Consider the following 27,799-nt stretch of genomic DNA (forward strand, 5'->3'; position numbering starts at 1 on the left):
AAGGTTCAGTGCTGGCACCAATACTTTTCCTTGTCTATATTAATGATATGCCAGAGGGAGTAAACAGTTGTATTAATTTGTTTGCGGATGATGCGAAGTTGTGTAGGTGTGTGAAGAGTGAAGAAGATTGTGAAATTTTACAGGCAGATCTGGATAGGATTTGGGAGTGGAGCAAGAGGTGGGAGATGGAATTTAATCTAAGCAAAGTTCATGTGATGGAGACGGGGAAGAGTGGAAGATGGCAAAGAGGGTCATATAAGATGGGTGAAGGAGTAGTGTTGAAAAAGGTGGAAAAGGAAAAGGATTTGGGAGTGATAATACAAGACCATGGGCAGTTTGAGGCTCATATTGACAAGATGTTTAGAGAAACGTATAATTTGATAAGAAATATTGGATTAGCCTTTCATTATATGGATAAAGATATGATGAACAAATTAATTAGTACGGTAATTAGACCAAGATTGGAATATGCTGGAGTGGTTTGGTCCCTTATAAAAAAGAAGCATATAAGGAAGTTGGAGAGATTGCAGAGAATGGCAACAAAAATGGTTCCAGAATTGGCAGAAATGACCTATGAGGAGAGATTAAAAGAAATGAATTTGCTTACCTTGGAACAAAGAAGAGAAAGAGGAGATTTAATACAGGTTTATAAACTGTTGAACGGTCTGGATGAAGTGGATAATGAGCAAATGATGTTGAGAGAGGAAAATTTAAATAGAACTACGAGATCGCATAGTAAAAAGATAGCCAAGGGAATATGCTTGAAGGATGTGAAGAAATATAGTTTCCCACAAAGATGTGTGGAGGTATGGAATGGTTTGAGTGAGGAGGTGGTGTCAGCGAGGAGTGTGCATAGTTTTAAAGGAAGGTTGGATGTGTGTAGATATGGAGACGGGGCCACACGAGTATGATACCCAGGCCCTGTAAAATTACAACTAGGTGAACTAGGTGAATACACACACACACACACACACACACACACACACACACACACACACACACCAACTGTAGCACCTCCTTTTCCCCACAATAGTATTTCATCATTTACACTGACAGTACATTAGTACAGTACTATACATAAGATATTTTTTATGAAACGAACTATACAAGAGACACATGGTACATATATTAAGCCAGTATGTAAGTAGTGAACATGAATACACCAGCATTCACTATGGAGTAAGTTTAATGATGCTGCTTTTATATTGACAGAGTAAGCAGCAGATTTCTGAGTACAATATTTGGACATGGTCTGAACTGCAAGTCAAAATACAAAACCTTCATTGCCAGAGATGCAGGCAAAGAAAACGGTAATAATAATAAATAATTTTTCTTTTCCTTGTTCTTTTTTTCTTTCATCTTCCTTGACCATCAACTCATTACAAGAGCCATTATGTCTATTGCAGTTCATATATAAAGCATTAATTCATTATGATATCTTATTTCTACGTCACTGTTCATATTATATTTGTGGTCTCAGTATAAAACTTGGGAATATATAGCATTTATGAGCTAAAGGATAGTACAAGCAGCAACTTTGAACAAGAATTATGCAACTTTACAACACAGCAAGTGAGACACAATATTCAATCAACAGCGAAACATTGTGACAATGTATGGAGTTAGCATTGAAAAAATTAAGTGCATAACAAACAACTTCAGTAAGCTATACCAAAAATATATATAAAATACAGCAGTGATCTCAATACTAAAGCTGCAAGAAAACTAAATGTGACTAGACTGAAGGAATACAAAAAAGATAATAACAATGTACAGAGAAAATTGAGCATGATCTTTGGCAAGACTTTCCATATGACAACATATATTTTTTTATGTTTTTAGAATATGTTTACATTTTCAAGTTACACCTTAAACATTAACCTTTACCCTACACCTCACTAAAGAGAGAGAGAGAGAGAGAGAGAGAGAGAGAGAGAGAGAGAGAGAGAGAGAGAGAGAGAGAGAGAGAGAGAGAGAGAGAGAAGCTACAAAAAAGTATGTCCCTTAACAATTTCTTAGATGATTTGTAATTTGACCTTGATTTTAACATTATCTAGAGTGACAGAATGATTGAAATGGTCACACAAAACTTTCAGATATATAATAATCACTCGGTAGAATTATGGCAAACATGAATGTGTGTGTGTGTGTGTGTATATATATATATATATATATATATATATATATATATATATATATATATATATATATATATATATATATATATATATATATATATACAGTAAGTCCTCCTTATATGGTAGTTCTTTATCTAGTAAATTTACAGTTACGGTATTTGGAAATTACTACCCTCTATTCGATATACGGTAAGAAAAATTCACAGATATGGTATCCGCTCATGTCATCTGAGAGGCCGCAGCGCGGGGAAGCAGGGGTGATGACGTCATCCACGCCACATCTCCCTGCCACTCACAGTACTGACTTCAACTTGACCACCCTAGGAGCCTGTTATATCTTCCTCTTCCCCCCCTTCCCTTTTTTTTTTAACTGCATTACATATTACTTACATGCATTACTAATTAGATGAATTAGTGGAATATTAAAGGGTCAATTGTAAGCACAAATATATTCATAATAATTATGGCAAACAGTAAAAGCCTACTACCAGTGGCAAACCATGCAGCAACTGATAAAGGGCATAGATGGGCCTGGCAAGCCAACTATCAGAGAATGTTGGAAGTCGTATAACATCAAGCACGCCTTAGATAACATCAAGTAATCTTCGGACGAAGTGAAGACGTCTTCCATGAACTTGGCGTGGAATAAAGTATGGCCAGAATGCGCGCATGACTTCCCAGGCGTCGCTGAAGACGACATCGGTGCGATCAGAAATGACATAGTAAATCTGTGCCATAGGGCTGGCTTCAATGAAGTTGATGATGTTCAAGATCTTTTGGAAAGCCATGCTGAACCTCTCTCAAATGAACTTATAGAGCAAGACAAGGCATCACAGGAAACAGAAAAAGAGGTAGACGAGGAAGAACCTGTGCGTAGCCTGGACATCAAAACTCTTAGAGAATGTCTCGGTGGTATCGAAAAAGCTCTGGAAACCCAGAAGGAATTGACCCAAATCCTGCCAGGAGTAGCAAAGTGGCTCATGACGTAGAGAAAAGTGTCAAGATTTATCAAAAAAACTATGATGAAAAAACAAGAAAAACCAAACAGTCCTCCATCTACTCGTTCTTCAAGCCAGTCAGACATGCCGTCCCTGTCACACCTGACCCTGCTATAGCTGGCCCTTCCACATCCACTGCCAACGGTTCTACAGCTGGCCCTTCCTCCATATCCTCTTTCTTCAAATCAGTGAAACGTGGCGACCCTGCTACAGCTGACCCTTCCACATCTTCCGACAGTGCAGATGACGACGTCTTGTCCTCGTCTGCATACTCAGCGGTAGATGAGTAAGGGCTGAAATCTCTACTGTCCCTTAGCCTTGGGAGGGACATCATATGATAGAATACATGGCGAGTGAAAGGTAAATAAAAACGTTTTGTTTATTTCTTTTGCGCAGTACTTTGTTTTTTTTTCTTTTTTATGACGATTTTCATGTATTTTCGTTTCTGTAGGGGTGACTTTTGACATGCTGGAACGCATTTCCTATTAATACATGTTATAATGGGTTCGGTATATGGTAATTTCGATTTATGGTAAGGTTTCCAGGAACACATATGTACCGTATAACGAGGACTTTCTGTATATATATTTGTCCCTATGATATACATCTAACAAAATAGCTCAATTTATGAAAAAAAAAAAAATCATAATAACCAGGCGCTGCATTTATAAAATATCAAAAATATCAATGATTTTCTTTTCTTTACAAAATCATTAAGTTTCTGCAGTTATAAAATATTAAAACATGATAATACCCTCAAAATTACATTCTTATCAAATACCATACATGTATGTATATGATACAGTCCAAGTCAACTTCTCATGAAATATATCTGCAAATATGATGGATGGCATTCAAATGAAGTCTGAAAATCAGATATGATCTATAAGATGTAACTTGTGAACGCAAGTTTTAATCTGCTCTTATACTGAAAAAGTTATATCATCCATGTATAAAATGGAGATTAAAGATTCAATTTCCATCATATACCTATCTTCGGTAACAAACAATAATTCATTGCCTCTATCAGTAATCACTGCACTTTTGTTATTTGCTTTCAGTGCTGTAGGCATTCAACAACATTAACAGTGTTAAATCTGTATTGTTTTTTTTAAATGATAAAGACATGGCACAGACTAGATGACTCATACACTATGCTTAGCCTTCAGTGGCAGTAGAATCTGACTCTACTGAATAGTAAATCCTCAATTCAACAGACCATGGTAGACAGATTAAACAGACTGGACAAATAATAATGCATTTTCCTTCCTTACACCTAGTGATAAGCCACCCTCTCTCTCTCTCTCTCTCTCTCTCTCTCTCTCTCTCTCGTAAGATTTGTTATACACTGAAAACCTATCTTCAACACACACCAGAATGCCTTGGACATTCTTTATCTTGAAAAAAGGAGACCACTGCAGGAATAACAATAGAAAGAAAAGGCAGCATTAAGAAATATCTGAAGAAAATCTAAATAAAGTAAATGCAATGCTTTTGAGAAAACTGATACAAAGAAAGAAAATATCTAAGGGAAAGATATGTATATGAATAGCAAACCTCCTACAAATTGCACTCTTTCTACATGTACATCATTCACACACCCATTATGGTTGAGAAGCTATGGATGAACAAGATGTTTTTTTTCATAAGGAGAAGCTACATCGAAATGAACAAAAATATATACTAAAGTTCCTAAAATAAAATCAATACAAATAATAAGCAAAATTTGCTCCTACTTTCCTGTGAAATTTACCAACCTTTACTACAAATGGCATCCCTTCCATACCCGTGGTCTTTTAAATTGACAATTTACTATAGTATACCCTTGCTATCCATGAAATCCAGGAAAGCAACAAATGCTCCTCATGATAGAAAGGTCACCTCTAAAATTTACACATGGCTTTGCACCTACTAAGATTGTTACTTTTCATGGTATAATGATCTTACCCATTAAAGTCATCCCCTTCATGTAGTGATCAGAAGCCACAATGCCCAATACATCTATACTTCCATACAATTGACTATATTCTCAAGTTCTGACCTCAAGATCCAAAGAACCTCAGAACATATTAAAAAATCATTACATAAGTATAGTGTGTGTATATATATAAACATATATATATATATATTGGAGTTGCTGTGGTACAGAGAAACTCCATGCAATTTTGGGGCCCAAGGAATTCTCAGGTGTATAAGTTTCAATCCTGACCATGATCTGAGGGTTGGAAGGATATCCACTCAGGGTAACAGTTCCCAAATGGCTAATCAAAGTCCTTCATTAGGAGACACTATCCTAACCCTGATAGACTAGAGAAACCAGACCTAAAACCAATATGTAAGACTTGTCTTTTAAAAAATTATATCTAAACTTATATGAAAAGTTAACCCTAACTATTGTTTGTTGAAATTAAGAGTAAATTATACTTTAGAAATACAGCAGTAACATAGACCAAGAACTTCAGGCCAACATGTTTATCTATGTAGTAGTAGTAGTAGTAGTAGTAGTAGTAGTAGTAGTAGTAGTAGCAGTAGTAGTAGCAGTAGTAGAAGCAGTAGTAGTCGTAGTAGGAATAATAATAATAATAATAATAATAATAATAATAATAATAATAATAATAATAATAGCAATTAAATAGTGCAAAAATTAACCCCTAACATAAATATATGCAACATTTTCATGGCATAAACTTAAATCTTCATCACATACCTGAAGCACAAACATATGATGTCAAAAAAAAAAAAAAAAAAAAAAAAAAAAAAAAAAAAAATATATATATATATATATATATATATATATATATATATATATATATATATATATATAAAATGGTTGTTTTAGTAGTGATCCATTACTATATCACAGCCAAATTTTTAAGAGTAAAACATCAAAGATCTATAATAACTTTCCTGCTACAGCAACATAGCTCAGATGATGATAAGGTAATACAGTTTCTGGTCTAGTGAGGAATGGGACAATATTCAAAATGAGTCAATTCTGAGGTTGTCCCGTACTGCTTACTTGAATGTACAACAGCAGACTAGGATGAAGTAAATTCAATCAACATTCGTGTAGGTAGAGGCTACTTCTGTAATGCTGACACAATATCACACCTTCATGAACACAATTATACATATCTGACTTTATGTAACAATGCACGTGTGTAGTACTATTGTCTACCAAATTAATAAAACCATAATACCATAAATATAAGTGACATGATCTTGTGTGATTGTCATTTCATCAATTTTACAGCTACTGCCTAACTATTCCAGTTGTAATTATTTCCTGCATTCAAGGATTCATAGTATGGAAGCAAACATTTTTCCTTTGCTATACTAATACTGGTTGAATTTAAATCTGGTAACTTAATTCACATTTGACTATCTAGTTATCATTGTGGTACTAATGGTGGTGGTTCCAAAATTAATAAAACAAAAACTTAAAAGGAAAAAAAAAATTGATACTTGAATCATATTGCTATAATGTTACAATAAGAAAAAAAAATGTTGGTCCACTATAAATGGTTTATGGTGGCTTTCAAATGATAAATAAAACAAATCTAATTTTAAGTTGTACAAATAAAGAAAAATTTTTAATGCTGCTACTGCAGTCTTTTGATTTGATGAGACAAAGAAGACAGCCACCTAATTGGCCAAGTTACAAAGCTTCATCTCAGTCACCTCTCCACAACCCAATACATGAATACCATTCATCTATGGATCTCCATCCTTGAACCTCCAAACTAACTGAAACATGTACGTCCCATCAACTTCAACACATTATTTCAGTCACACATATACAAACACACCAAAAAAGATAATTTAAAGTAATAAAATGTCATGGATTATACCAAAACTGGAGTGAAAACTTATAGTAAGAAATAATTAATACAAAAACTGTCATATCAGTAACAGTAATGGTTCAAGGTTACCACTGAAAGCTACCAAACATTTCTGGTTAAAGCTCTGACTGAGTATCAGACTTACACCACCCACACCACCACCACCAAACATCTGCGATCCCAGGCTAGGCTACGTAGAGGAGGACAGCCACCGTGAGCAACAGGCAAATTCTGATCGAGTTTCCCTTGCTGGGGGCAGAGTGACATTTGACACATCTTGTGGTGACAGGTCTCCTACTTTGCTGTCCTGTTGTGAAGACAAATAAGAAAATAAGTTACCCAAAAATTAACCAGCAAAATTTTTAGTTTGCAAATACACATATATGAAGCAATGACAGATTCAAAGTTGATGAAATAAATAATCTTACTGCAGATTATAACAGAGTATTAAATTATATAACAAAATACATATCTGTATTGTTCATCAGCACATGTAGCATACATACAACAAACAGTATAAAAAAAGGCACACTGGTGTGGACGTTCTTTAATAAAAGAAAGAAATAAGTGCCTTAGAAGCTGCTTTACTAACCTTGTCAAAGTGTCCACTACGAACAAGCTGCATTTCCAAAGAGAAAGAGTAGGTGTCATTAGCACAAGGACTTCAGTGGAGGGTGAGAACACCAATCCTGAGACTTAAGGAGTGCCAATAAAACATTAGAAGTTCAAGAGTAACTCAGCAAGTAGGTGCATTTTCATATATATATATATATATATATATATATATATATATATATATATATATATATATATATATATATATATATATATATATATATATATATATATATATATATATATATATATATATATATATATATATATATATATATATATATATATATATATATATATATATATATATATATATATATATATATATATATATATATATATATATACACACACACAGGTAACTCGATTTACGCGATAGATGCGTTCCAAGAGGCATCACGTATATCAAAATTCGCGTAAAACAAACATATAATTCCCATAAGAAACAAAAGATAATGGGGGGGATGTGGGATGAGATCCAAACTAAATTCGTACAAAATACTCTATTTATTTGGCTAAATGAACATGTTTTTTATTATTTACCATTCTAAATACTAGAAGTGTATCTAAAGTAAAGGGAAAAACAAGAAATAATGAGAAAGTAAAAAATAATAGAGAAAACGACAAAACAAAGAATACGTAAACAAAACACTCACTGCGTCACTGCCTTCACCACTCACACCACAGTCAGTCACTATCTTCCTCTGAGCTTTACCACTTTATCAATAATTCACTTATCAAAAATAACCCCACATGCAGAAGATGATGAAGAACGTTTTGGGGCCATCTTGGTGAATTATAGGCAGATTGAAGAGATTCCGTCTGTATTCGGTGCTGGCAGACTCCAAATGAGGCACCAGAAGAGCGGGAGCTGGATCCAAGATTCTTTAACAACGTCAGAGCAACCTCCTGCCGCGAAATGGCATCCACAAACGCTTAGAGGGACGGTGATGAGGTTGCTATCAAGTTGCTCTGAGGTTGTTGGGAACACCACCTCTCGAGGCGGTGTTACTGTCTTTTATATGCATTTATGTTTGCAAAACAACATTTCTAATAGATTTTCACAAACCTTGGCCCAAAGAAAGGATTGTTTTGTAATGCATAAAGGGAAATCTTACATGGAAATGGAATACCAAAAATTGAAGCAGAGATGAGATCGGCCATAGACGAGGCGGAGACTCATGGCGACTCGCCGCTTCTTCTTCATCTTGTGACCCTTTTAGCCTGCGTGTTGCTTTCACCACAATATTTATGTTTCCACTCCTCTATTGCCTGCTATAATGGATATCATATCTTAGTATTCATATACGCTCATGCCATGAGGACAACCTCGACTCCGTGGCACTGAGTGATAGTGAATTACTAATGAAATATTGCGGTATTTCATTAGTAATTCACTATCACACAGTGCCACGGAGTCCAGGTTATCCTCATGGCATGAGCATATATGAATACTAAGATATGATATCCATTATAGCAGGCAATAGAGGAGTGGAAACATAAATTTAATATCGTGGTGAAAACAAAACGCAAGCTAAAAGGGTCACAAGAAGAAGCGGCCGAGTCGCCGCGAGTCTCCGCCTCGTCTGTGGCCGATCTCATCTCTGCTTTATTTTTTGGTATTCCATGTAAGATTTCACTTTATGTATTACGAAACAATCCTTTCTTGGGGGCAAGGTTTGTAAAAAGCTAATAGAAATGTTTTGTGAACATAAATGCATATATAAGACTAACACCACCTCGAGATGTGGTGTTCCCAACAACCTCATAGCAACCTCATTACCGTCTCTCCAAACATAAATGGATGCCATTTCGTGGCAGGAGGTTGTTCTGACATTGTTAAAGTTTCTTGGATCCAGCTCCTGGCAACCAATGAGCACTTTTAGTCGGGCTACCAACCTCCACCCGCCAACAGCAACAAATCTTTGTGGATGCTACTTTACGAAGGTTGGTATATTAGCAAGAGGTTGCTATGGAGGTTGTCTATACCAACATAGACAACAACCAGCTTCGTAGATCCAGTTTGAAATTGCATCTGGCACTCAGTTTGAAAATGCGGTTGGGCTAAATCGTGTAAAAGAAAACTGATTAAGCAAATTAAATCAATTATGATATTTTTCCGGTCGCATTATAACAAAAACACGTAAATCAATCACACGTAAATTGAGAGTTACCTGTGTGTGTGTGTATATATATATATATATATATATATATATATATATATATATATATATATATATATATATATATATATGCAGACAAGTGTTTGATTTATACATGCATTTAAGGATGAGTGGCCCAACAACCATAGAAAAGACAATGTTGACTAGTTCAGGAATTACATGAAAGATAACTAAACAATTAACTACAGGAAGTCCTCGTTATACGGTAGTTCTTTATCCAGTAAATTCAGTTACGGTATTTGGAAATTACTACCCTCGATTCGATATACAGTAAGAAAAATTCACGCGGGGGAGCAGGGGTGATGACGTCATCCACGCCACACCTCCCCATCATTCACAGTATTGACTTAAACTTGACCACCCTTGGAGCCTGTTATCTCTTCCCCTCCCCCCATTTTTTTTTAACTGCATTACATATTACTTACATGCATTATTAAATAAATGAATAAATGGAATATTAAAGGGTCTATTGTAAGCACAAATATATTCATAATAATTATGGCAAATATTTAAAGCCTTCTACCAGCGGCAAACCATGCAGCAACTGATAAAGGGCACAGATGGGCCTGGCAAGCCCACTATCAGAGAATGGTGAAAGCCGTATAACATCAAGCACGCCTTAGATAACATCAAGTCATCTTGGGACAAAGTGAAGACGTCTACCATGAACATGGCGTGGAATAAAGTATGGCCAGAATGCGCGCATGACTTCCCAGGCTTCACTGAAGATGACATCGGTGTGATCAGAAATTACATAGTAAATCTCTGCCATAGGGCTGGCTTCGATGAAGTTGATGATGATGATGTTCAAGATCATTTGGAAAGCCATGCTGAACCTCTCTCAAATGATGAACTTAAAGAGCTAGACAAGGCATCACAGGAGGCAGAAAAAGAGGGAGACGAGGAAGAAGAACCTGGACATCAAAACTCTTAGAGAATGTCTCGGGGGTATCGAAAAAGCTCTGGAAACACAGAAAGAACGTGACCCAAATCCTGCCAGGAGTAGCAAAGTCGCTCATGATGTAGAGAAAAGTGTCAAGATTTATCAAGAAATCTATGATGAAAAATCAAGAAAAACCAAACAGTCCTCCATCTCGTTCTTCAAGCCAGTCAGACATGCCGTCCTTGTCACACCTGCCAACCCTGCTATAGCTGGCCCTTCCACATCCGCTGCCAACGTTTCTACAGTTGGCCCTTCCTCCATATCCTCTTTCTTCAAACCATTGAAACGTGCCGATCCTGCTACAGCTGGCCCTTCTGCATCTGCTTCCGACAGTGCAGATGACGACGTCTTATCCTCGTCTGCCCACTCAGCCGAAGATGAGTAAGGGCTGAAATCCCTACTGTCCCTTAGCCTCGGTAAGAACATCTTCCGATAGAATACATGGCGAGTGAAAGGTAAATAAAAAAATTTTGTTTATTTCTTTTGCGCAGTACTTCATATTTTTTTAAATGACTATTTTCATGTATTTTCATTTCTGTAGGGGTGACTTTTGATGTGCTGGAATGCATTTCCTATTATTATATGTTATAATGGGTTCGGTATACCGTAATTTCGATTTGCGGTAAGGTTTTCAGGAATGCATATGTACCGTATAACGAGGACTTACTGTACTCCGTACATTGAATCACGCAATTTCTTTTTACATAGTAATGAACAGGAATATATATATATATATATATATATATATATATATATATATATATATATATATATATATATATATATATATATATATATAACTGGAAAGATTGTTTGAAGAGTCAATAATCCACCACATTTCCATGCATGTGATAAAATTGTGGATTGTTTTAATCCTTTATGATTAAATTTCATAAAAGTTATCCATCTTGCTTCAAAGGTACAGGCATAAATGGGAAAAAATTCTAGTGCAAAATACCCCAAATTATACAGTCACATAGACAAAGATGATAGATCTCTTTCCACTGTTTAGTTACATGTGTGGTGGTCAACCTGGTGCTGCTATCATCATCTAAAAATTTTAAAGGAAACAAAAAGAGAAATAAGAAAATATACTGTTGTGAAGACTTACAATACTTCGCTGAAAATTCTACCTGAAATCAAAGGCTATGGTAAGTCAAGAAACAAAAACCTATTTATGAGAAAAATATGTTGTTAGTATTACCTGGGTCAATTCCTTGGCTATTTCAATAAAAAGTTTTTCAACATTGTCAGCTTCCTTTGCAGATGTTTCAATAAAGTACATATTGTGGCGGTGAGCAAACTCTTCCCCTACATGTGTGGGGAGTTCCCGATCCTCTCGGTCTGTTTTGTTGCCTAATGGTAGTAAGAAGTTAGTGAGTTAGCACAGCTATCCATTACGATAGGCTCAGTCCAACAGAGGATAAAATATGTTAATGTACAAAACCTAGATCATTACTTCTCACTAATGCAGATAATGTCAGTATGTTATCCGAAAGCTTTACTACCAAAAGAAAAGAATAAATAAATACAAAAATCTCAATATAGAACCCACAGGATTAATTTCTACCATATAAGTAGATAATACCCATGTCTAATGGCACAGCAAGATACCCTTCTACTCCAAGAAGTTTATATCAGTAACAGTAGACCAAAAACACAGAAACACTACCATAACCAAAGTATCTTTTAAACTTGTATAGTACATAACTCAAATCTACCTTTGTAGAACTATGTAATACAGTTAGTTCAAGGATTTGGTTAATTATAAAACTATTTATAATGTTTTACCAAATCATTATATTCTATACATCTTATGCAATAATTAGCTGAAAATTCTAAAGGATTTTAAAGTTGGATGCATTCTTATCAAATAAAATCTTCATCAAGATTAGAACAACTAGTGCCAATGTGAACACCTTTACTGAGAGTAACTGATGCTTTAATATCAACCATGTCATCTTGAGAGATATGCAAGAGGGATGAGAAACCTTCTACTGATATACCTTGTAATTATACAAATCAAATTTACAAATTCAATACTGGGATTAGAAAACATGTGCCCAAATTCTTAAAATTCTGTCATAACATTCATGTAACATTAAATTAACTTGAAATTCAGGATCAATTATAATCAAATTGAAAATTAAAAGCTGTCTTATTTTATGGAATTGTATGTAGCTGTTCAGAATTTGCAGGTTAGCTCATATTACATTAGATTAACCCCTAAGCTACAAGGGTTTCCTACATATTTCTCTTCACAAAAAGAGGAGCTTTGATGTTCTCCAAAAGAAATAGCTACAATTGTGCAGCTTTTCATGTCCCTATTGTGTTAAACTAAATGAGTGAATTTATACATCCTTTATCTTTAAAATGCAAAACACCACAGGATACGTAGTATAATTTTGACGAAGTGAGGAAGGGACAGAACTTTCAGGAAGAGAGCATGCTGTGTTCAAGCAGGTACCTCAATTCCTTATCTCCCATCTATTCCTTTACACCAGCTTTTCTTCATCTCTTCCTTTCTGTGTATGTACGTAGTACTTATAACTTTTATCAACACATTTGTTGTAGAGCACTACCAATGTATGATTGAAATGAACACAGTTAATTTAAGCAATATTACTAGATCATACTAGGGTTATTGTGATTAATATATTCTATTATACAATTTTGTTATGACACTAGTTGAAAACAGTTAATATCACAGTCTCCTCCACAAATGCAACTTATCAAGTTAAGCACAGGAAAAATCCACCTCTCACATAGTTGCACTTTCAGCAGTTGGTTTCTTAAAGACAGTCAAAGTCAAAGACCAGCTCTCCTTAGTCAACAAATTAGATGCAGAAAAATCTAAACTATGCATCACAGTGGATGCCAAGGTACTAAGACTTTGATGATAAATTGTCTGTGATCCAGTTAAGATAACATGTCCCAGGATTCTCTATAGCCTATTCAAACTAGGCTCACCAAAACCAGATTATTTATTAGATGTCCCATGAGGAGTCACATACTCACAAACATGAAAGATCAATTCATTCAAAGTCGTAAGTATCCTATGGTCAAATGTTTTTAATGTCATGGTTTAAAAGATACAGGGCATCTGAATGTGAATGAGGTGAAAGGTGGAGAGGGGAAGTGGAAAGGAAGAGCTGCAATGGTGAGCAATATTGCCATCTTGGAGTGTCATTTTTTATTAGCTCTTAGGTACTTAATTTCTCCAAAATGTTGATGTGATTACACATCAAGACTTTCATAAATAAAGAAAAAATAAAATTCAAGAATGTGAGGATTGTTAACAAGAGAGAACTGTTGTGTAATAGTTAGCACATCCACCCAGCAAGCGGCAGATACCAAGTTTAATTGCTAGGGCAGTGCCTGTATTTGGTGATCCCCTTACTCTAACAAAGAATGAGGTGTGCTGTTGTAGCAATGAATAGCTAAAACATAAACTGTATATGATAAGAAAAGACTTTTCCTTCAAATGAAGACACTCGGAGCATACTCACCTACAAGAACACGAAGGACCTTACAACTTGCATACTGTTCAATTTCCCTTAGCCAGTCTGGCAGGCAGTCAAAGGTTGGCTGAGAGGATATATCATACACAAGGATGAGTGCATGGGCCGACCGATAATAAGACTGTGTGATGGAACGAAATCTTTCTTGCCCTGCTGTGTCCCAGATCTGAAGCTGGATGAAATATATGCCAGTGAAAAGAAATCAAACTCTACACAAGACTCCCAATTGAGTTACAAGTGACAATTTATTACATGACTTAAAAATGTAAAGTTTACCTAACTGATGTTACAAAACTATTTATAATTTCAATTCAAATCTGGAATGCATTACACTCAACCCTCTGCTATTGTGCCTAATTGGTGCATCTATCACTGCACGATAGCCAAAATCGCGATAACCAAAGCCTATGTTAATAATTCAAATTGATACTAAGGCCTCTGAGCTGTCATTTTTTTTGTTACTTTTCTGCCCAATTTCTATACCATATAATAGTATAAAGATGAAGAATTAACACAGTATAAAAACTCTTAATCAAGAATCATAATAACAATGTACATTTTAAAGAATTTTATTTAACGTATTTAATGGCGTAAAGGACACATGGGTATATGAGATGCACACTCATTTCAACAAGTCAAATTCAAGAAAAAAGTTTTTAGTGTGTTTAAGTGTATACTGTTGAAAACAATCTAGCTCTTAGTTGGTCTTGCTGTTGCCAGACACTAATAATTTTTTTTTCGTAGGTGGTGGCCTTAAAGCCCTTGCAGCTGCTCTACTGCCATGCTCCTTCGCATAACCTAACATTTGTAATATGTAGGAGATTGTATAGCTCAACCTTTTCCCTCCTGCTGCCATAACGGTGAAGGTGTTATGTTTTTTCTATGATCATGAACTTGGTGTCATTCCTCACTGCTAGATGGCACTGAGTCAGAGAGCCAATCTGCTGATATTTGTAAACATGCATCACAGCCTTACAGGTTAGATTGCTTTCATTTTTATGATAATTCATTTTTAAAGTGATAAATACTAGTGACGATAATAATACCAACAATAAAATAATGATGCATGCAGTTAGGGCAGGTAAAAGTACAATGGTACCTTGAAATACATACGAGCTACCTGATATACAAGTTTTTTTTTTAAATACAAGCTATGATTTGGTCCAGTTTTAGTTTTGAGATACAAGCGAAATTTTGAGATACGAGTTCATGCTTGGGGATGTTGCTGCTAGTCATCGACTAGGTGCATGGGTCCAGTCTTAGCTTAGTTAGTGTCTATGTGTTTCCTGTTGATCTCATGCACTGTGATTGTTTCTTCATCATTTTCACACTACAGTGGAGACTCAATACTCAAATGTCTAAATAGTTGAACTTTTCAATACTCGAACACAAAAGTTAAATTTAATACAGTGGAGACTCAGTACTTGAACTTAATTCGTTCCAAATGGCTGTTCGAGTATTAAAAAGTTTGACTATTGATACCTATAAATCAAGTAATTCGTTCTAATCTTAGCAAAACCTCAAGTTTATAAAAATTTCAATGTATTATTATTATTATTATTTTTTTTTTTTTTTTACAATCTTTATTTGTACATACCATAAGTGAAGGCTGGTAATGGATAACTTAGAAGAGCAGGGGAGAAGGGTGGGAAGGAGGAAGGAGGTCGCCGGAGGATGAGTCACCATCCATGAAAACATCTTTGTGAAGTTTCTCCTGGTGTGATTCCTGTGAATCCACTAATGGAGGGCTGTGACTCACTAACACTTGCATTCTTACCAGATTCTTTATTTTCACCACTAATAAGCCTCTTTGGTGCCATCGTAAGTTTCTAAATAAAAAATTACAGACAGAACGGAAAAGAATGTTGTTTTAACGAAGACTGCAGCAGGACTAAGGATGCGCACCGGCATTGGTATGCCGGTATTACAGTAATACCAGTATTACCAGTATCAAAACGATAGTGGTGGCTGCGAGAAGGAGATGACAGAGCTTTGTATACGACCAAATGTGCGGCCGTTTGATTACCAGATATTTTCACCACTAGTAAGCCTTTGGTGTTAATGTAAACTTATAAATGAAAAACTGCATATAGAATGCAGGAGAATGTTATTCTGATCGTGGCAGCACAAGTCACAACTGGCAGAGTGGAAAGGGGACGCCAGGGAGCCTTTCTTTACAACCACGGGTGTGGACATTCGACTATAAGATATTTTTTTGAGTATTAACCCTTTCAGGGCGCAAATAGATTTTTTGGTCATGTCTGTGAGATGCAAAAATGGAAAAAGTCAATATTCTCATGCATAATAGAGTGTTATGCATCTACTGTAAAAAAATTTAGGTCTTTACTCACCCTGGAAAGTGGTGCAATAATGATGGGAAGTTGGCTTTCTGGTGGTACGTTGTGTGCTGTTGAGTACTGCCATTGTAGCGGGTGGTTATTTTCCGCCGCACCTTGTGCAGGTGTTATCACTAAATTACACAGAATTTTCTGCCTGATTTGAACTGCAGTTGCTCAGAACTGCTCCAGAATGTGCTAGGGTAATTATTTTTCACAGCTGTGCATACATTATGCCCACACAAATAACATAAAATACGTTTTGAGAGTGTTTTCTTGATGTACATACTATCATGAGCGAGGATACTCATGCCCATATATGGTAATATACGAAATACACAATATACTACCAATAAACGAATAATATCTGGCATATCTGCTCTCTAACAACAAGATTTGATCATTACTCTTGTTATTTCTGTAAATAAATGCACAAATAGACACTAGCGACGTCGTAAAATAATAATAATTGTGATAAAAGGGGCATCTGATACTCTATTGTGTGGATGCCATTGTGAATATATTTTTCTTACCAAGCAACTAATGACGCGTCCCATAAGTCGAGGGAGGATGGGAGAATGTCATCTGGCAACTAGCAGCAGCCAGGATGCACTCAGTTTAATTCTGTGATTCGTCAAATATGGGACCACAATTCTGGACAGGAGGCATTTCCCTCAAAGCCACGATCGTGGTCCGGAGCACTGAAAGGGTTAAATCAAACTTTTGAGCTTACGTATTGAAAAGTTTGAGTATTTAGACATTCAAGTATTGAGTCTCCACTGTACTTGAAAAAATACCTGATAGTCAAATGTCCACACACATGGTTGTAAACAAAGGCTCCCTTCCCTGGCCTCTCCCTCCCCTCTCTCCGCCAGTTGTGCTGGCACAGTTATCAGAATAACAATCTTGTGCATTCTGTCTGTAGTTTTTCATTTATAAACTTACATAAACACCAAGGGCTTATTAGTGGTGAAAATATCTGGTAATCAAACAACTCCACATTTGGTTGTATACAAAGCTCTGTCCTCCCCCTTCTTGCAGCCACCACTATCCCATTCTGATTACCGGTAATACCAATAATCCGACATACCGGATGCTGGTGCGCATTCCTAGTCCTGCCACAGTCTTGAGATAAACAACATTCTTCTGTGTCCTGTCGATAGTTTTTCATTAAGAAACTTACGATGACACTAAAGAGGCTTATTAGTGATGATCCACTAGTGGATTCACAGGAATCACATCAGGAGAGAAATTACAAAGACGTTTTCATGGATGGTGACTGGTCCTCCCGACCTCCCTCCTCCTCCTCACCCTTCCCTTCTTCTCTTCTAAGTTATCCATCACTAACCTTCACTTGCAGTATGCACAAAAAAAAAAAAATAAATAAATAAATTAAAAAAAAATAATAAAAAAATAACATTGAAATTTTTATAAATCTAAGGTTTTGCAAAGATTAGAATTAATTACCTAATTTATAGGTATCGACAGTCAAACTTCTTAATACTCGAATAGCCATTTGAAAAAAATTCAGTTCAAGTATTCTTTTGTTTAAAGAAAGTGCAGTTCTAATTTATCATATTTGATGGCTCATAAGATGCATCTCTTTCTCCAAAAAACAAATGCAGTCAGTGATCTTGATCTTAACACAGGCAAGTTTCACTGTCTTCTTTACTGTGATGCCATTACTCCTTAAGGTAAGACACACTTTCATACAATTAAAATTGCACCGATCTTTTAACATTCTTACCTTGCATACATGTAAAAAAAATAATGAAAAAAATTATGATCATTACCCCTGTAGTCTCTGACTCCCTCACAGTCACTGCCAAGTTGCCAATGCCATATGCCAGGTAGTATATGCTTACATCTCATAAGTCATAGCAGGATTGGTGTGTAACTTACTAGCAGAGATCATAATTTTTAAATGCAAAATATTGGGATATAATAATGATCTAAATGCATGAGTCTTCAAATATCAGGTGAAATCCTTCACTTCATATTTAGGTTAAATCTGCTCATTTATCATTTTTTTTTCATTTCAATGTCAGCCAAAATCTTATTGACCAACATCTTATGACCCCATACGTCTTATGAGTCATTAAATATGGTACGTTTAAAGTTTACAAGTGAATGGTGCCTGCATCCCATCCTTCCTCCCTCCTCCTCCTCCACCATTTACCACCATTAGCCAAAAAGTCTGTCATCAAGGTAAGAACAACAAATAAACTTTCGCTCTTATTTTATATATTTTCTATGTATTGATAAATCTATGCATGTGTACATAACTGAAAAGGCAAAACAAATCTCTCCCCATCTCTGCCTACCTTCTCCACCAATGCTTATCACCAAGGGAATGAAAAATGTAAACAAATCTCTGTGGTGGCGGCAGCACAGCCTCTATCCGCTCTCGCTCTCACTGTCTCTCTTGCCTATTCAAAACTTAATTTATTCTATAAATAATGTTTTCAGGGTCATTAACAAGCTTTTTTGACATCATTAGAGCTATATTTGTACACTCCAGTAGATAGACAGACGCAAGTGAGAATGGGATACAATAGGGTAACGTCCCATGGAATGCACCCTCAAGATAAATATACTCTATAAGAATTGTTTATCTACTTATATTCTCTTTTATTCATGTTTTATTATGTTTCTATACCATAATTATTATTTATAAAAACCTGCTTCTACCTAAAAGCACATAAAAAAAATTTGGGTACTCTTTTAAGGGAAGCTGGAATGGATTAATAGCATTTCAATGCATTTCAAAAGGAAAAACTGTTTTGAGATATGAGCTTTTTTGAGATACAAGCTCCATCACAGAACGAAATTCAGCTTGATCTTAAGGTGTGTCCTATATGATGTCAAATACAGTAACCATTATGGACAATTAGGAGCTAAGGTGGATGGGTAGATTGAGAATATATGTGAAGAACTATTTCTCAATAAAAGTATGCAGAGAAAATACCAAATAACTTCATAACAAAGGAATTTTTGAATGACGGGCACACACTAACAATAACATTGGTGTGTGCAGCTTTTTTTAAGTATGTGCGATACTTAAAAAGACTGACTGTCTTCAGACTCTTTCTCACCACAAAAACGTTGCATCTCTTTCTATCTTTTATCACTCTACTGACCTTGTTAACTGCATGCCTTCCCTCCTCTTGCGGTCTCGCTGCACAAGGCTTTCTTCTTCCTCTCATCCCTATTCTGTCCAACTCTCTAATACAAGAGTTAACCAGTTTTCTCAATAATTTATACCTTTCACTGGTAAACTCTGGATCTCCCTACCTGCTTCTGTATTTCCATCATCCTATGACTTGACTTCTTTCAAGAGAGAGAGGTGTCAAGACATTTGTCCCTGGCTTTTGGATGATTCTTTCGGACCTTTTAAGGAACCTGCAGTTTCAGTGGGCCTTTTTTTTTTTTTTTTTTTTTCTAACATTTTGTTGCTCTTAGCAGTCTTCCCTCTTGCAGAGAGAAAAACAAAAAAATGACAGCCGAAGGCATGATAGGAGAGGGTTAAGTGTACTGTATTGAAGAGAAATCTCCACTGACATTTACAAAATCACTAATTTATGTACTTTTATACCTTAATTTTTTCTCCTTCAATCTCCACAGTCTTGATCATGAAGTCCACCCCAATGGTGGCTCCTTGCCCAGGTGGAAAGAGTCCCTGTAAATGAAAACCATAGCTTTCTTTATAAAACTATTATAGTATGAATCATCTATAAATCCTAATTTACATTAAAAAATAAAATTCTAATCAGATACTAATTAACACAAATCTTCAGTGACTATTATCCTTCATTCTTAAAACTGAGCAAATACAAGGCAATCAGTTATAAGGAAATGTAATATTTGTATGGTACTACAGAATAAGACAATCTAGAAAGAAACTCAACAAATAATATGCAAGTGTGTATTTACCTATTTGTGTATTACAGGGCCCGAACTACGCTCTGTGTCCTGTCTCCTTGTCCATTCCTGTCATATCTCTCTTTCATCTGATTGGCACACACCGCGTCAACGACATGACTGCTCAGTTTATTCCACTTATCAATGCTATGATGCGGGAAACTGTATTTTCTCACGTCATTTAGACAAATGTCCTTTATTAGCTTTTTTCCATGTCCTCGGAGATAATTACTTGTGGTCACCTTTATCAACTCTATCCAGTATGTCAATCTTGTTCACCAATTTATACATAGTTATCATGTCTCCTCTTGTTCTTCTCTCTTCTAATGTGGTCAGCCCCAGCTTCCTCAGTCTTTCCTCATAGTCTAACTCCCTGAGTCCTGGTACCATCCTTGTTGCCAGCCTTTGTACCCTTTCTACCTTCACATTTTTCTTCATATGCGGTGACCAGACACATGCTGCATATTCTAGCTGGGGTCTTATTAAAGAACATAATATCTTCTTCATCATTCCTTCATCTAGGTAGTGGAATGCAAGGCCAATATTTTGAAGCATATTGTATGTTTTCCCAAAAATCTTGTTAGTGTGTTTCTCCGGTGACAAAGTGTTTTGCACGGTTACTCCTAAGTCTTTCTCCTCATTGGTCTCTTTAATTTTCTCATCACCCAGTCTGTAATCCCAGTTTGGTCTGTATCTACTTCTTCCCATTTTCATAACATGGGTCTTGTCTATATTAAATTCCATCTGCCACTCTTTACTCCACTCATATATTTTATCAAGATCTTCCTGTAACTTGTTACAATCTTCCACATTCTTTACTCTCCTCATAATTTTAGTATCATCTGCAAACATGTTCATATAACTGTCAATTCCTACTGGCATATCATTAACATAAATCAAAAACATGATGGGACCCAGCATTGACCCTTGTGGAACTCCACTGGTTACCTTCTTCCACTTGGACTTCCTTCCTCTCACCACTGTTCTCATTTCTCTTCCCATTAAGTAATTTTCCATCCATTTTGCTAGTTTATCATTTACTCCTCCAATCATCTTTAGTTTCCACATCAGTCTATTGTGTGGTACTTTATCAAAGGCCTTTCTCAAGTCCAGGTAGATAGCATCCACCCATCCCTCTCTATGTTGCAGTATGTCAGTCACTCTTGAATAAAAACATAATAAATTGGATACACACGATCTTCCTTTTCTGAAACCAAACTGCCTTTCACTCAGAATGTTTTCACTTTCTAGATACTCACTCCACTTAGCTTTAATTACTTCTTCACATACCTTGCACAATATACTAGTCAACGATACTGGTCTATAATTTAGCGGTTCCATTCTACTACCATTCTTATATATAGGCACAATGTCAGCTCTTTTCCACTCTTTCGGGACTAATCCTGTTCGTATGGAGGTTTCCACAATATCAAATATGGGGTTCAACAATTGATCCTTACATTCTTTTAGCAACCTCCCAGATATGCCATCAGGCCCCATTGATTTATTAATATCCAGATTGCTTATAATTTTCCTTACATCTTCCTTAGTAACCATGATGTCCTGCATTTGCTTTATTTCCGTAGGCCTTCCTCCCATAAAATGCTCCTCCTTTGTAAACACTTTGCAAAAGTTGTCGTTCAAAATTTCAGCTATCTCTCCAGCATCTTCATATACTTCTTCCCGTTTTTACCTTTTCTATTGCCTCCCTTTTATTTAGTTTTCCATTTATGAATTTGTAAAACATTTTGGGTCACTATCACAGTTTTCCACCACCCTCTGTTCATATTCCTTCTGTGCTGTTCTCCTTACTTCAACATATCTATTCCTTGCTGTTTTGTAGCCTTCTCTTGATAATACATCACTGTTTTCTTAAGTTTCTTCCATGCCTTTTCTTTGTTCTTTTTGCTTCTTCACAATTTCTATTAAACCACTGTTTATTATTTAAAGTCCTCTTTCTGTAATATGGCACAAACTTTTCACAGCAGAGTTATACAAATCCATAAATTTATCGTATTTCAATTGCATATCTCTTTCCTGGTATACCACGGACCAGTCAATTTCATTAAAGAACTCCCTTATATGGTTATAATTTGCCCTAGTATAATTTAATTTTTCCTCCATGCGTTCCACAATCTTATTCGTGCTTAATTCTGTATCCAGCTCAAAGCTTAGGACATCATGATTGCTTTTTCCCAAGGGACTTTCATGTTCAATTTCCTCTTTTAGAGAGATTCCCCTGGTAAATACCAAATCCAACCTTGCTGCAACATCTTGTCCCCTGCACCTTGTTGGTGATCTCACCCACTGTGTCATCAAGTTATTTGTTGCTACCTTTAACAATTCTTCTGCCCACTCACCACCGTTCACCACTTCATAGTCTTCCCACACTATTTCTTTACAATTAAAGTCTCCAACTATCATCACTCTATCCTTTCTGATGAGTTCTTGCTTCATTCTGTCTAGAGTATTTCTCATCACCATTTGATACTGTTCATATTCCCAAGCATTGGTTCTAGGTGGTATGTATACTGTTATAATATTAATGTCCCTCTTGCCATCTGTTATAAGCATACTTATCACTTCTTCATTTCTCTTACTATAGTTCACCTCCTTCACTATCAGATCTTCCTTAGTAAGAACCATTATACCACCACCACCTTTATTTTTTCTATCATTTCTCCATACTTTGTAGTGTTTTACAACAAACCAGTCTAGCTTTATTTCGGGCCTTAGCTTTGTTTCCACTACACACATTATGTCCAGTTCGTTATTTCTTAGGTAATCCATACATTCTAGCCTCTTAGACAGAAATCCATCTATATTCATGTAAGTCACTTGTATTCCATTCCTAGTCTCTTTCTTCCATGTAATGTCTATTCCGTCTGTTTTATCCACCACTTCTTTAGCCTCCCATTTCTCATCCTCCAAAAACTTGGTCTTTTCCTCCTCTGTTCTTTCGTCATTCCTCTCTTTCACTTCAGTTACAAGCTCTTTCATTTTCATTCGCTCATCCTGTGACATATTTCTTCTTATGTAAATTGTTTTGGTTTCCTCAGAGTCCTTAAGTTTCCAAGCCCTCCGCAACAAGGCCTCAGCTGCCACCTGAGACTTTAATTTCAATTTTATTGGCCTATTCTTGCCTTCCTCAAAAGCTCCCAATCTCACACTTTCTTCTACCTCAGCATATAGGTCCTCTTCCTCCACAGAGATCTTATTCAGTAAAGACTTAATCCTGTCATTTTCCTTATTCCTCCTGTCCTGCCAGTTCCTGTTAGTTTCCTCCCTCAATCCTGTTATGATCACACATTTTTTCTTTTCAGCAATATCTCTCACCACATACTCATTTTCCTTTAGTGCCTTTACCATTTCACTCTGCATAATCACTTTATTTTCCTCTTCCTGCTTTTTCACTATCTCCCTAAAGGACCTTTGTACCTCCTGATGTTCATGGTTCACTTCTTTCATCCTGGCATCAATTAGATTAAGGCATTCCTCCTTCCTCAAGTCCCCTTCGGATATTTTCATCTCCATTTCTAGAAGTTTAGCCTTAATCTCTTCACATTGTTTCCTTAGTTGTTGGTTTTCTTTCTCCATCTCTACTTTTTCCTTCAATAGCTCTTTATTCGCTATCGTTAACAAATAGATCTCTTTTTTGAACAAATCATTCTCAGCTATAACTCTATCCAGTTTTTCTTCTATGGACAAAATGTTTAGGAACTTACTTTCCAGTGCCTGGATTCTTGCATCCATATCTAATTTCTCCAGTCCTCTTGGAGTAGTTACAAAACCTTCAAAATCCTTAGGTTGTCTAGAAGCGCCATGTTTGTTAACGTCAGCTGATTACGGCCAAAACAATCACCGCCCACACTCTCATCTCAGGGACCATTCTCCATATCCCTCACTTTCAACACTATGCGACAGTAGGACATCAACAGGACATTAACTTAGAGGTACCCGGGCCCTGTAACACCATAGGTATTTTCACTTCTTCCCGTCCGCAGCCGGAGACAAGCCGTCCTCTCTCAGCAACGGCGAGTGTGTGTGTATTTATCTAGTTGTATTTACCTAGTTGTAGTTTTACAGGGCCTGGGCTTTATGCTTGTGTGGCCCCGTCTCCATATCTATACTTATCCAATCTTACTTTAAAAGTATGCACACTCGTTGCAGACACTACTTTTAAACTGTTCCACGTCTCAATACATCTCTGCGGGAAACTATATTTTTTTAATATCTCTCAGACATCTTCCTTTTCTCAGCTTTTTACTATGCGATCTTGGGCTTCGGATCTCATATTCTTCTCTCAGGATCAGTTTCTTATTATCCACTTGGTCCATTCCGTTGATCAATTTATAAACTTGTATCAGGTCTCCTCTCTCCCTTCTTTGTTCCAGGGTTGGTAGATCCATAGCCTTTAGTCTCTCCTCATATGTCATCCCTTCAAATTCTGGAACCATTCTTGTAGCTATTTTTTGTAGCCTCTCCAATTTCCTTATGTGTTTCTTTTTATAAGGGGTCCACACTACTCCTGCATATTCCAATCTGGGTCTTATTATAGTACTTATCAATTTCTTCATCATTTCTTTGTCCATGTAGTGAAATGCTACTCCAATATTCCTTAGCAAATTATGTTTCTCTAAAAATTCTATCAATATGGCTTACTGGTTGATTGTTTTCTTCCATCGTCACTCCTAAGTCCTTTTCCTTTTAACTTTCTCCAGTTCTACTCCATCTCCCATCTTATAGATTCCCACAGGTCGTCTTTCACTCTTTCCCATTTCCATGACATGGCTTTTGTTCACATTGAATTCCATTTCCCACTTTTACTCCATTCCCAGATCTTATTTAGGTCTTCTTGCAGTATTTCACAATCCTTTTTGCTTTATAACTCTGCACAGTTTCGTATCATCTGCAAACAGATTTATGTAGCTGTTCACTCCTTCTGGCATGTCGTTAATATAAATGAGGAAAAGTATTGGTGCCAATACTGACCCCTGTGGCACTCCGCTTTCTACTGCTCTCCATTTGGACTTCATATCTTTAACTACCGTCCTTATTTTCTCCCCTCAAATAATTTTCTATCCATCTCAATGTGCTTCCTTTTAAGCCACCCTTCTCCTCTAACTTCCATAGTAATCTTGCATGTGGCACTTTGTCAAACGCCTTTTTTAAATCCAAATAAATACAGTCAACCCATCCCTCTCTCTTGTACTCTATCAACTATTCTAGAATAGAAACTCAATAAATTAGTTACACAAGACCGTCTTTTCTAAAACCAAATTGGCTATTTGATATTAATTTGTTGTCTTCAAGAATTCGATCCATTGTTTCTTTATTATTCTTTCACACATCTTGCATATTACACTAGTTAGTGATACCGGTCTGTAATTTAAAGGTTCTTCCTTCCTTCTGCTCTTATATATGGGAACCACCTCAGCTCTTTTCCATTCTACTGGTACTGTTCCATTTTCTATTGAGCATTTTATGATATTGTATATAGGACTTGCTAGTTCTTCCTACATTCTTTCAGTATTCTGCCTGAGACTTCATCTGGTCCCATTGCCTTCTCTTCATCCAGTTCCTTCATTAACTCTTTTATTTCAAGCTTGGTTACTTTAATCTCTTTCATATAGATTGTCTCTATTACCTGTGGCCTCTCAAATTTGGATTCCTTAGTAAAGACCTCCTGGAATTTTTATTTAATAGTTCTGCCATACTTTTGGGTCTTCCACCATCCCGTTCTATCCTTTTAACCTTTCTATTGTTTCTTTTTGCCTAATTTTTCCATTTATGAATCTATAGAACAATTTTGGTTGCTCCTTACATTTTTCGACAATGTCTTTTCAAGTTCTTTTCCTCTTCCTTCCTCACCTTAACATATTCATTTCTCGCTGCTTTGAAGTTTTCTTTATTTGCTGGATTTCTATTTCTCCTCCACCTTTTCCATGCTCCATCTCTTTTCTCCTTTGCCCTAGCACACCTTGCATTAAACCAATCTTTCTTTCCTTCTTCTTTAGGTCTATATTTCGGGACATATTCCCTGACTCCTGTTTTGTATATTTCAAAAAATAAGTTATATTTGTCTTGCACTGTCTCTGAGTTTTCCATCTCCTGCCAGTCTACGTTTTTAAAATAGTTCTCAAGATTCTCAATATCAGCCTTTCTGTAATTTAATCGGTCTCCTTTGTATGAATCGTCTCTATCTTCCTTTCCCTCTTCTATATCTATTTCTAATATTGCATGGTCACTCTTTCCCAATGGGCACTTATATCTTATATCATCATTCATTTGTATACCCCTTGTTAAAACTAGGTCCAATCTGCCGGCTTGTCGTTTCCTCTGAATCTTGTGCATTCCTTTACTCTCTGGTCCATCATATTGTCTATCATTAGGTTCAAGAATCTTTCTCCCCAGGCTTCTTCCCCCATACCACTTTCATAATTTTCCCAGTACACTTCTTTACAGTTGAAATCTCCTACTAATATCACTTTCTCCTTTCTTTAACGATTCTCGTTAGACTCCTTATTGTGTCATCTATCATGTCTTTATATTCTTGATTGGTCCATGAATTTGTTTTTGGTGGCACATATGTTACAATGATTGTTAACTCTTTTTTATTAATATGCATCTTAATGTACAATACTTCTGCTTTTCCTTCCCCACATTCCATTTTGTTTATCATTATCTCCTTCCTTAACATTATCATGACTCCTCCTCCTCCTTTACCCACTCTGTCTTTTCTCCATACATTATACCTATTATCCAAGTCTATTTTGATTGCCTTATTTAGTTTTGTTTCAGCCAGGATTTTCTTTCTTTATGTAACATAATCTCAATTCTAGTTTACTTGATAAAACCCTGTCTATGTTCGTATACATCATCTTTAGTCTTTTGTCTTTATCATTTTTAGTTAAACTTGTTCCACTTTTTTCTCTTCCTTCTCGTGTGTGTGTGTGTGTGTGTGTGTGTATTTACCTATTTGTGATTACAGGGCCCGAGCCGTAGCTCTCTATGTCCTGTCTCTTTGTCCACACTTGTCCAATTTTTCCTTCATTTGATTGACGCTCGCTGCACACATCACCTCCACGCTCAGTTTGTTCCATGCATCAATGCTCTGATACAGGAAGCTATACTTCTTGTTGTCATTCATGCAGGAATCTTTCAGTATTTTCTTTGGGTGTCCTCTTAGGTAATTACTGGATGCCATCGTAATCAGGTCCTCCCTATCCAATATGTCCTCTCCATGTACTATTTTGAACATTGTTATCATATCCCCTCTGACTTCTTTCTTCCAACCTACTT

General features: G+C 36.2%; 1 protein-coding gene across 8 annotated transcripts in view; it reads right to left on the reverse strand.

The window, feature by feature from the left end:
- Positions 1-27,799, reverse strand: part of LOC123514372 (ras-related protein Rab-30-like) — a 138,584-nt gene that overhangs the window by 31,929 nt on the left and 78,856 nt on the right. For 4 of the 8 annotated variants that reach the window (XM_045272253.1, XM_045272249.1, XM_045272252.1 and 1 more), the window contains exons 3-7: positions 20,172-20,255; positions 14,229-14,412; positions 11,924-12,075; positions 7,571-7,597; positions 6,602-7,285 (exon numbers count right to left, since the gene is read on the reverse strand). In XM_045272253.1, the coding sequence (XP_045128188.1) occupies positions 7,169-7,285; positions 7,571-7,597; positions 11,924-12,075; positions 14,229-14,412; positions 20,172-20,255 (564 nt within the window). In that variant the 3' untranslated portion in view covers positions 6,602-7,168. Of the gene's footprint in view, positions 1-6,601; positions 7,286-7,570; positions 7,598-11,923; positions 12,076-14,228; positions 14,413-20,171; positions 20,256-27,799 lie in introns of those variants that run through there. The other 4 variants (XM_045272254.1, XM_045272257.1, XM_045272250.1 and 1 more) reach the window with 3 other exon arrangements.

The sequence above is a fragment of the Portunus trituberculatus genome, chromosome 37 (genome assembly GCF_017591435.1).
Source record: "Portunus trituberculatus isolate SZX2019 chromosome 37, ASM1759143v1, whole genome shotgun sequence".
Taxonomy (NCBI): domain Eukaryota; kingdom Metazoa; phylum Arthropoda; class Malacostraca; order Decapoda; family Portunidae; genus Portunus; species Portunus trituberculatus.